Source organism: Sinocyclocheilus grahami, unplaced genomic scaffold, assembly GCF_001515645.1.
Source record: "Sinocyclocheilus grahami isolate Dianchi unplaced genomic scaffold, SAMN03320097.WGS_v1.1 scaffold278.1, whole genome shotgun sequence".
Classification (NCBI taxonomy): Eukaryota; Metazoa; Chordata; class Actinopteri; order Cypriniformes; family Cyprinidae; genus Sinocyclocheilus; species Sinocyclocheilus grahami.
The window spans coordinates 627,702-640,451 of NW_015505457.1; the positions used below are offsets into that span (position 1 = coordinate 627,702).

The following is a 12,750-nucleotide window of genomic DNA, read 5'->3' on the forward strand; positions in this document are numbered from 1 at the left end:
GGAGAAACAATAATGTACAGTATGTGGAAAATAATGTGTTTTTTTAACCTTAAACCGCATAAACACATTTAATCACACCAAATACACAAAATAATGTTCTTTTTAGCAACATCATATGACCCCTTTAAACTGAAGCAGCAGAGAAAGCTTACATATTTATTTCAGATGAAGTGTCAATGTTAAAATATGTAAACACATCTTTCACGTGAGTGCAGTGAGAGACACTACACTTCGCAGCAGAGAAAGTGTCAAGGAATATCCAGGGAGGGCAGAAAACAATTGTAGTGTACAAAGAAAATCATACAGATTTATGCAATCTGTTATGAAAAAAATGTAAAGGACATTTCCCATTTTTAACCCTCCTGTTATACGCAAATATTGCTATTGATGTGGATGTATGGGTTTATATTACTGACCCAAATATTTTAATAAAAATAAATTATTCAGATTCATAATGTTATTTTTTTTATTCTTGTTTACTCAGACAGTCCCTTGTCAATAATGTTAATAAAATATATAAACTATTGCTATTTTATCATTTATTTGCATATTTAATGTACTGTAATTAATTAGACTTAGCATGTCTGGAACCTTTTAGTTTTTTTCATGGATTTTAATCACCAAAACAATGAACTACTTTCTATGGTTGAGGGAGCAAACAATGTGCCACTCAGATACTTGTAGCCTGATGATAGCATGCCACCAAACATTTTGTGTCAGGATTTGGAACATAAAAAATTTTCCAGCTGATGGAGGAGGGGTTGTGGAGATGCAGAAAAAATATTACCATCACACTTTTTAAGAGAAACTGGTAAGCATAACAGCCTCTTAATACAGTTTCACTGGCTTGTGAACCACTTTTCAAGCATTTTATTCATAAATGAGCATTTTATCATACTCATGACCAAAATGTATCCACGTTGTCAAAAGATGAACTTTCAGACCTTTGCCGTTCTTGTGGAGAGAAGAATATATGCAAAAGCGAACCTGATCAATGGTTGAGAAAAGCATACACTGAGAAAGCTGTAGTAACTGTTCTCTTGTATCATGGCAATATGTAACTTTTTTAAATGTGCTTACCTCTTTAGATTGAACGCATGGACTGTAGAAAATAGTACCACTGGGACTGTGTAGACAGACCTTCCACATCTGGAAGATACTGTTGTCCTGCACGCAGGTAAAGAGTTTTATTTTGTTTATTTAATGCTTTTGTTTTTGCATACTTTTGTCAATTTCAAGAAGCCTGTAACCGTGGAAACTTCATTTTTGTAATAAATTATTTTTCAACCAGGCCCAGTATGCAAAAACAAAAACATTAAATTAAAAAATGTGAAAATGTTGTTTATCTCTAATTGAGTATGTTTCTAAACGTAAAGTTAGAGTACTCTTCTATCAGATATTTGCATGTCAGTGCATTGTTGTCAGGTATATAGACTCCAATCAACTGTTCATTACCCAAGACTATGTATTTTTTTTAATGCAGCTGTAGAAACAGCTGTACAAACATTATTTGATAAATTTGCAGATCATTTGGTTCAAAACAATTGTGCAAAATGTTGTGCAAAAATCCACTGAGGTGTAAAAAACTGACTGTATAATGGAGTCAGATCTTCTGCACATTTATTTAAAAAAATTGTAACCTCCCTTACACAGCTGGCACCTGGTAGGCTATGTTGCTTACAATGAAAAAGCATGGTAAACACTGACTGTCAAATTCATTTGCTATTTTATTGGTTTATTTAAAACGAAGAAAAACAACTAAATATAGGAGCAGAAGATGAACTACACACTGAATTTTAACACTACCAATTTATGTTAATTTACATGTAGAACTTAAATATTGCGGTTAAATCTAAAAAAAAAAAAAAAAAAACGAAATATACCTCTTCCGTGTACTACTGACATTTCTCCCTATGATAGAGTACAACAACATACGTTTAAGTGTAATTGTCATTTTCTATTGAAGTGAACGTCTCAAGATAACATGGGTGTGGTTTGTGAACACTGTTACCATCATGTTAAACTTGCACTTGCGTCAAATACATTAGAAAAAGATATTAAGGAAATATCACAGTGTAGTTGTATCAAATTTTTTAAAGAATATTAAAAATGTACCAAGCGTATTTTCTTTGCAGCTTCGTAGTTCGCATCTGACGATTCTGCTGGAAAGTGAAGTAAAATAGCTCACGAGCACGCGCACATCAACACAACAGTTGATCCATAACACTGGCGCGTTCACTGACCCCAGAAGGTTAAAACACTATAGTAATACTAATACATGCTAGAAGTCTGTTAAAAATATTGAGAAATACTGGTGCACAAAAATGATAATCCAGATAAAGAGTTGAACCACATCAGTTGTGGTCTTTATCAATGTTCAATCTTTCTTTACAGAAACCTTTAAAGGAAATCATTTCCGTTTGAAACACACAAAACCAGCTTTCAGCCATTTCAGAAGAGATTTCCAAAAATGGCAGAACAATCAAAACAAAAATCATGCAATACTCTATATGAATGCAAATATAAAATGCATCAACTATCTCCAGCTAGTTCCAAAACTTTTGGCCACAACTGTGTATGTAATTTCAGGGATGGCTCTAACCCTCAGGTGGTATCATCGGTCATACACCGCGTGTGCTGTTTTCTTTGAACAAGCCATGATGTCTTTGTTAATAAGTGGACTCAATCTACACATGAAGCAATTTTATTCAAATCAGCCCAACTGATTACGCCCCTCCAGTGCACCTGCGTGCTGTTTTATAATGTAGTAATGTATAAAAACGCCATGAGAGAGGATGTTCCCATTCTTCCTGCAACTGTTCAAAGGAGTTATTGTTCAAGGGAAGACACCTGTTACTATTCAACAGGATGGAAAGATGAATGCTTTAGACTTGATTTAAATGTACATAATTACAAATAACAGTGTTTATTCTTTTCTTTATGCAAAGCAATTCTGATTTTTGAAGATGTAAACATGTTATCTTGCTTACACTTGCTGTTTAAGACGGATGAGTGCATAGAAAAACACCTATGAAGTGTTCACCTGCGCACCTGGACACAAACCATGGCTCATTTTCTCAGTGCCTTCCAACTAGCTCTCACCTACAGCTATTATCTCCAGAAGAAGAGACAAGAAATCCCAACCTGGGATCCCATTCTTCCGAAGGAACACAAACTATCTCTGACTCTGAGAGCTGCAATTGCTTCCACATGTTCTCACTGATGCACAAAAAAGTCTGCGTCTGCATTCAACATGGGCAGAATTGCCCTTCATGTGTTACATTTATATCCATCTAGGACCAGTACTCTTCACCTTAATTTAAAATTTTAACCAAACCAAAAACTGACTTGAAATCAGTTACAGAGAGTAAGTTCTACTAAAAATCAATAGTCTCTTATGCTTAGTAAGGCTGCATTTATTTGACGAAAAATACTTAAATATTGTGAAAAGTCATTGCAATTTTAAAATAAAATAGCTGCTTTCGGTTTTAACGAAATATATTTTTGAAATAAATGTTTAGTGTATTTTAAATGTAATTTGAAACTTGGCTCCAACTGCATGCCACAAAAGCCTATTTGCCATCTACTTTCTTTGCCCTAGATCTGTTAAGATCGTTTTGAATGCCTAGAACATAAACACAAAACTTGTGACCAACAAAGTACATCCACAATATCATCATCTTGAATTTCAGGAACACAAGCTGATTGAGAGAACGACCCACAGAGAAACAAGGTCAGTAAAGGGCCCTAAAATAAGTGTGGAATACCCCATTTCACTTTTCTTTGAAGCCTACTAGTGTTAAAAGAATAGCACCCTCTAAAAGTCCCTCTCTTCATCGTGTCAAATCCAAAGAGTTTTTCTCTTACCATCTGCCTCAATGAGGAGAGAGATAAAAGCCTATTGACTAGCATGAGCTGCGGTTAATGCAAATTGCTGCTCGCTATCAATGTATTATTTATAAAGTGCGCCGGAGACGTTTTCCACTGAACTGGGAGCTTGGCTTACAGGAGATTAGTTATGCTATCACATTCATTTAGCAGGGAGTAATTGCTTAACTGCAGGGGAATTAACACGTGTTACACTTCCACTGGAGCTACATGCTGTTTATAAGGGTGACAGAGATATTAGGGTTATCAATATTAAAAGATAAACAAGCGCTAAAGGTGCCGGGAAAAACATTCCATCGAAAAAGATCTGGCAACCTACAAACCGCTAACCAAATCTCAAAAGCATTCATGACCAGAGCATATTTGAATAACAAATTAGACATAATGGTATAATCTGAGGCCTACCTATCCACGACTATATGGCTGTAGCTGTTGTTTATTTTGCAAATAATATGCAAATATGACACCTTATGAGTAGCCTGTGAAAAGCTTGTGTGGATGTTACATATATCATATTAAACAAGAGAACCTGCAAATTCAGATAAGACCAATTCTGCCATTTAACATCTACTGTCAAGATAACAAATCAAATTATAAAGCAGAGACAACATTTTAAAATTGTTGTACAAATTATATATACCTGGTAGTTAATTTCTAACTGGTTAAAGCAATGATTCTGCAACTAGCCTCGCATTACATCTCCATAATAGGCTAGTTGTTAGAAGGTTAACAAATGCATCTTTCAAGAAACAAGACAAGGGAAACATGGAAAATTCTAATAAAATACTACACTAATGCTAATAAAACTAAGCATTACAGTTACTTTAGCTGATGAAAGACGCATTTTTTTCACATTTAAGTGAAGTTCACAATAGTACTTCCTGCCTAGAATTAACTAGCACAAACATCAAGTCAAGTTCAAACAACTTCAAAGTAGTTGAACTGACATGCCAATCACAATGACACCTCACAGAAAGCTTAAAACACTTCTGAAATAAGTGTACTTTCTCTCTATCGCACTACGTTTGCTTTTGTATCCCTGTAGTATGCAAATAAACAACAATCACAAGACTGGCAGCCATTTTCTGTCATCTACACACAAACACGCATGCAGACAGGCTATCAACTCCAAATTCACTCTAAAATCTTAGGTAAACAGACCCGCACACACAAACACTCATGAAAAGAAGTCTTACCTTGTCATCGATGTCACTCTCGCTGTCACACTGTAAGGAGATAGTGAGAAGAAAAAGATATGAGAGAATTATTCATTCATCCTCCGACCTCATTATCGGTTCAGGTATGATTTTTACGGCTCCTCTTTTTTTCCCGTTCTTTCAGTGACACCTTTCAACAAAAATGGAGGCGATGAAGGGGATAAAGTGATGCATTTGAAAGAGGCTGCCATGGTTCAAAAGTGAGACACCATAAAATCCAACTTTTCCATCGGTTTTCAGGAGCGGGTAGAGGAGCAGCTCAATGAATGATAGTAGATGGGGAAATTATTCGTATATGGACGAGATGCTGGCAAATTACTTGGGGAAAATATATATGAAAGCTACCTGACAGCCCGCTGGTCCTGAGACTAGGGATACTCATATTGACCGTTTAACCGTTAACCGAAAGAAAGAATTTTGACCGATCAATACTATAGGTATTAATACTAATTTATCTTTAGGAATCTGGCAGTGAATTTTGGAAGGTCATTTTTAGTCTCGACAAGACAAGATTTTTCAGGATAGGAGATGGACTAAAAATGAGCTCCCGAAACGTACTGCCAGATTCCTGAAGATAAATTCTTGAAAGAGTGGTACAAGAGGATGTGGTGCTGGTCCAAGAGTCACTCTCAACCTATCAGTCTATAAAAATCAGTCTTCATGTATTTCACAACACTTCAGCATGTTATTCTTATTAAGCATTTTTTAGTCCCTGCGACCCTGACTGACACCTTGTACTTCTGGAGACTCCAGGTAGGTTGCAGTTCTGGAAAATGGTAGAACTGGAGACTAAAGGGTTCCAGATGGTTTTACACCTAATTCTTGGATATGACAATGTTAATGTATTTGGTCTTAGCGGAACAGATCTGCTACGCTGCTGAATTGGTGCTGTTGTTGGTTATTTCTATTGTTGTAGATTACTGCTGCTGCTGCATAGCAAGTACAGGAACTTGCTACTGCCAATAGATATGCCGATACAGTGCTGTAAGTATTTAAGACATACTCCTGCTGCACAAATAGCACATATAATAACCCACAGCAGATCTATACAGGTGGAGCTGGGCAAGGTGGAGGGTTTCAGAGGAAGTCTGAAAGCATGCTGCAAACTGCTTTAGTGAATGCCAACCAGCCATTTAATTGTAAAGCTGCAAGCTCATTGGCTGAGTATACAACATGAACCAATCAGCTTGTGTCAAGTAGTTTAACGCTGTGAATATCATCAGTTTGCGTACCCATCGGCCTGCGCCATCTAGAGTTTCATGACAGAACTTGGCATTTATGAAGAGGCTTGGAAGAGGATTTATGAAGAACTTCAACTAATTTACAAGGGACAGCAGATTACAGAAAATGGCTACAAGTACAAACTTTAAAACATCAAAAAAAAAAATCTAATTAGGATACACTGTCTCCCTCTCTCCACGTTACAAAACACCCTCAACAACACTTAGCAGGTGCCGGAGTACTGTATTCCTCCATAAATTTTTCATGCCAGGCCATTATTGCACACTCTTGCGCTTCTAGCTTTTCATTTGAACGAGTGGAACATTTCGGGTCTCGCGGCATAAATGGACTGCAATTATGCATATGCAAATGAGCAATTACAATCCATTTGCACTTAAAGGACTGATCACAACCACTCACTTTTTTTTTCTTAATGCGAATCTGAAGTTCGTTTTTTCTCCACCTAAAATGAGAATTTCCATTCAAACTTTTAAGTCTTCACTTAGAATATAACTGTTTGTTTACATCAGCATTTGCATTTTTCATTAATTAAAGATATTCACGAGTGTACAGCCTATAGTTGAACAAGTCTACAAGACTTTTCAACTAGCTGGTCAACTACCTGTTGCGAACTAATTCATGGCTGTGGGTGATGGAAGGACGGTTTGTTCAATGTGTTGTACTGTTATGTAGGGCAAACAATTGTACAAAAATACATATTTCCACAAATATCCAGAGGACAAAACTTATGTCTGCTCAATACCCACATACTTAACAGTACAAGAATATTGAAAAGATGAAAGGTATGCTGACATTAGCAAAATTCTGGTGTAATTTTGTCAGCAAATAATTTCAATGTTATGATGCAAGAAACACCGCTCACACAGAAGTCACTTTCAAATCAAGCAGCTTTCTGCTGATCAGCATGGCAAATGCTTATGACCAACTTGAACCCAATGCAAAATCTGTGAGTGAAAATCTTTCATCCTGACAAAAAACTCATGTGATCATGTGTATTCATTTTGAAATGACTGGATTTTACCTGTGAAATTCACTAACACAACGGTAAATCTAACCCCATCTTAAGAAGGTACCATGGTATTTATAATAAATATATAAATAGTAACCTTTTACAATAAGGTTCCATTTGTTAGCATTAGTTAACTAAATTTGTTAACATGATTTAAACTACTTGTAAAGCATCTAATAATCTTAGTTAAAATAAAATTAGTTAATATTTAGTCAATATTTACTAATACATTATTAAAATCAAAAGTTGCACGTGTTAATATTATTCAGTGGACCTGAGCTAACATGAACTAACAATGGAAAGTTGTATTTTTCTTAACTAATGTTAACAAAGACTAAAAAATAAAAGATGTATTGCTCATTGTTTATGTTATAGGTAATGTATTAATTAATGAGGCCTTATTGTAAAGTGTTACCAAATTAAAAAAAATCTAATATATCTCAAATTTATCTAAATAAATAAAAGACTAGGATGACAGTGAAAGGGCTAGAGAACATCTCTGTCTTCGGATGTTCATGCCCATTTTCTCCTTTACATATGTTATAAACAATAAAACCATCAAGAGAACAGACAAATGTTGAACTGTTTCTCAGTTTCCACTAATAACGACAAGTCCTGCTCAAACCAGCAGACTCACAAGCAGCTTTCTTGTGGCTAAATTAAAGCCTTTGTGTATGCAGATGCTACGCTTAACCGTACAACCTCCTACACAGGGCTTCACCGCACACTTTCCTACAGCTAGCATGAAAACAAAGATTAGACAAAAACTGCAGCCAGGGACAGGAAGACTCTCAGAGCGGTCTTAAATTCAAAAGCCTGCATTCGCTCTAACAAGCCTGCATTCGAAATCCAGCACAGTTGTGCCTTTGTGTGTATTGATGTTTCATGTACATTTGTGTGAGACTATGCTGTGGATTAGAGGGACCCATTCATTGACTCTCTGTCCTTTGCAGCACTGGCTAAACAAATACTAATTGCTCAGCTCTACTTGTCACAAGTCATCCACTGTAGGTCCAAGACATTAGCACAAACACAGTGGCTTAGCCGATTGTCAATCATGTTCTTATTCAGGTGAGATTTTCTTGTTAGGCGATGTGGATATCAAACAGTTCAAAGCAAACAGCTCTGTCAGTGATTCAAACACGTGGTTACATTTCTCTGCTCTAGTAAGTAACAAAAACTGCGTTTGACTGTATTCGGCATAACGGCCATTACGGCTAACATTCAACCCTGAATGTAATGCCTACTAGGCTGTAAGATATAAGATTGTGTGCATTTGTGCGTGTAAGTATGTGGGTGTGAATATGTATGCACTTTGAAAGCACAAGACTTAAGCACACCTACATCCTGTGTGGCAAAAACAGACCCAACTGAACCCAAAAGAGGGCAAGAACAGACAAAGGTAGACCTGAGCAGAGAGCAACAGGAGACAAACAGGAAGACCCGGAGCAAATTTATTCAGAATAGACTGCAAACATAATTCTGAGAAACAAAACCATATCTGGAGTGAGAAAGGCACACAATTGCGACCCTACCATGGAAAGACCATAAAATATTCACAGAAAAAAACGTCCTTTGCTGTACCATTGTATTGTGCTCTGGATATTTAATTAAATATAGTGCTTTGGATATAACCTTTAATTAAGTTAAATATATAGCCACTGCTGACCAAAAAGAACACAAAGGCTTGTCTCACATTTGCCAAATAATATCTTGATTATTCCCAAGACTTTTGGGCAAATATTCTGTGGACTGATGAGACAAAAGTTGAACTTTTTGAAAGGTGTGTGTCCCGTTACATCTGGCGTAAAACCAAAACAGCATTTCATAAAAAAGAACATCATACCAACAGTAAACATGGTGGTGGTAGTGTGATGATCTGGGGCTGCTTTGCAGCTTCAGGACCTGGACCTGGATGAATACTGATTCCAGCAATACAGGATGCCAGAGAGACCAAAAAATATGCAAAATCAGATCTCAGCACCTTCCCGTGAATACATTTCGCTATCAGTGCCATGGCAACAGAACAACAGTGACATCATCGCGGGCTGTCAGCACGTGTAATAATAATGAAACCTGTCTGCTGCTAATCTGCCACAACAATGATCATCTTGTGATCCGAATTATGGAGAAAAGAACATCGCGAGCACTGACTGTAGTCATTTGTCTTAAATAAGTTTACATAGGGAATATCCTAATCCAAAGACGAGGGCATTTTAACATGTAGAGACTGGAAAATACCTCAAGTTTTTAATGATGTCCATTCAGCGTTGTTATCGTTAACTAAAACTATTACAAATATTTTCAATAATTGAAATGAAGCTGAAATAAAACATGAATATTAGATGAAAAACGTCAACTTTAAAAATGTAAACAAAACATTGAATTAATAGATAATAAACAATTAAATATAAAATAAATACATTACTAATATTAAAACAGAAAATAAAAATACATTTAAGCCAAATATTTAAAAAAAAAAAACTACAAAAAGCTACAATAAAAGTATTCATAAAAATATAAATAATACCAAAATTACACTGGTCCAATTCAATAACACATACAGTAGAATTGATGCCCAAAATGTTTCTAAATGGCTGTAAGGATAACTTTTTGGAAACATACTTACAATCATATTGGAGACATAAACAACATATTAGTTCGAAACTACATTTATATTTATGCATGTATCAGGCACTTTTATCCAAAGTGACTTACAATAGAAACGAAATTAAAAACAGTCACTAACTAAAACAATGCATTTGACTACAGAAATAAAAATGAATGATGACTAAACTGAGTCACTAAATCCGTTTTACTTTGTCAGAACGAAGCAACTTGCTCAAGGTCAACTGTCAATCATGTAGGTTCAAGCTCAGCTGTTTCTTCATAATATATAATCATAGGGGCTAACTTCCTCCTGGAATGTCAAACTGAGGTGAAGGTCAAAGATCAATTCTAGGCCTTCAAATGTACACTTAGCACAAACAATCCATTGTAGCAGTGAGTGAGTCTGTGAATACAACACTACAGGCTTTAAAAATTCAGTACAAGGCTGTATCTGTTAGTGTTCACTTTAGGCGACTCTCCCTCTCAGTGGCCCAGCGGGAAACTTGAGTCACTATAGACAGTCTCAAGGATATACACTACATAAATAACAGATACTATATAATATTACTAATATTAGTTCACAGTGTATGCATGTGTGTGAAGTAGTATTTTATAATTTTTGTTATTTATTTAATTTTATTTTACACACCCACGACCCACATATATACTTACTTGATTGAAAACATTTAATATTTGATATAAATATATTATAAAATGTAGAGCAGCTCTGGGTATAGGCTATACATTAAAAATACCAGATAGTATTTTGAAAAAAAGTACCATCATACAACAATAAATTCCACAGTACTGAATTACCACAATATTAAATTAAAGTATCATAGTGTGTTTTTTAATTTTTATTTGAAAGTACCATGCAGTACTGTGTTAATGGCTTACATGAATTTTAGCACCCCAATTTTATATATGAAAGTACCCTTGTTGCAACTAAAACTAAAGTACACAAAACATAAATCTGTGAATATGACATACCTGTGGAGAGGTTGTGAAAAACAGTAAAGACAGCAGTGACACAGACAGAAATTAAATACTGCGATAAACACAGCAGACAGAGGAAGAGTAGAAAAACATATGAGACGGACACCGTGAGCGATGCAATAAAATGTTGTTATGTTTACACTGGACATTACAGCTTCTCCTGCCATCTCCCGTAAAGATGGTTTTGACATTTAAACAGCTTTCTTCACATTTGGTGAGCGTGCTTTATTTACAGACTCCCTCATGAACGCTGCGGCACGTCCGCATGTGTGTGCGTGAGCGAGTGTGATTTATTCACAGCGAGTCTCACTATGGACCCCGTGGCTTCGGTTTTGGCCTGCCGATGGGCTTATATATTTCAGCTGAAATGGGAATAGGAGGAGGGGGGGGAGGGGGGGGGCTGTCTAACATTTTCCTGGCAGCATTTTAATAGACACGCACACCAAGGGGGAAGACAATAAGCGTTGCGCATCCCGGAGCACATTAAAACCGACTGCCCAAATCAATAACACAGTTGCACCTGTCACATGCTGAGGAGATTGGGAATGAATTGGCCTTGGAGGGGGAGTGAGAAACTAGCCTGATGACAACCATGCTGGCTCAACATCAGCGTCTGCCTGGGGATGTCTGGATGAATACTGATTCCAGCAATACAGGATGCCAGAGAGACCAAAAAATATGCAAAATCAGATCTCAGCACCTTCCCGTGAATACATTTCGCTATCAGTGCCATGGCAACAGAACAACAGTGACATCATCGCGGGCTGTCAGCACGTGTAATAATAATGAGACCTGTCTGCTGCTAATCTGCCACAACAATGATCATCTTGTGATCCGAATTATGGAGAAAAGAACATTGCGAGCACTGACTGTAGTCATTTGTCTTAAATAAGTTTACATAGGGAATATCCTAATCCAAAGACGAGGGCATTTTAACATGTAGAGACTGGAAAATACCTCAAGTTTTTAATGATGTCCATTCAGCGTTGTTATCGTTAACAAACTATTACAAATATTTTCAATAATTGAAATGAAGCTGAAATAAAACATGAATATTAGATGAAAAACGTCAACTTTAAAAATGTAAACAAAACGTTGAATTAATAGATAATAAACATAATTAAATATAAAATAAATACATTACTAATATTAAAACAGAAAATAAAAATACATTTAAGCCAAATATTTAAAAAAAAACTACAAAAAGCTACATTAAAAGTATTCATAAAAATATAAATAATACCAAAATTACACTGGTCCAATTCAATAACACATACAGTAGAATTGATGCCCAAAATGTTTCTAAATTGTGGTAAGGAGAACTTTTTGGAAACATACTTACAATCATATTGGAGACATAAACAACATATTAGTTCGAAACTACATTTATATTTATGCATGTATCAGGCACTTTTATCCAAAGCGACTTACAATAGAAACGAAATTAAAAACAGTCACTAACTAAAACAATGCATTTATTTAAAAAAAACATTAATATTGTGAATTGTTATTTACATTTAAAATGGCTATTTTCGATCTAAAAGGGGTCATATGATGCGAATTCAATTTTTCCTTTCTCTTTGGAGTGTTACAAGCTCTTGGTGCATAAAGAAGATCTGTAAAGTTGCAAAGACTAAAGTCTTAAATCCAAAGAGATATTCTTTTTAAAAGTTAAGAGTCAAACACACCTACCTAAAACGGCTCGTTCTAACACGCCCTCACATATCTACGTCACGATGTGGGAAGATTTGCATAACGCCGCCCAAATGTTCACGCAAAGAAAGAAGG

General features: G+C 35.8%; 1 protein-coding gene across 10 annotated transcripts in view; it reads right to left on the reverse strand.

The window, feature by feature from the left end:
* The window catches only part of LOC107600129 (autism susceptibility gene 2 protein-like), a 336,166-nt gene that overhangs the window by 105,663 nt on the left and 217,753 nt on the right, over positions 1-12,750 (reverse strand). For 9 of the 10 annotated variants that reach the window (XM_016291922.1, XM_016291926.1, XM_016291924.1 and 6 more), the window contains one exon: positions 5,085-5,114. The exons of the other annotated variant lie outside the window; for it this stretch is intronic. In XM_016291922.1, the coding sequence (XP_016147408.1) occupies positions 5,085-5,114 (30 nt within the window). The remainder of the gene's footprint in view (positions 1-5,084; positions 5,115-12,750) is intronic. 10 annotated transcript variants of the gene reach the window in all.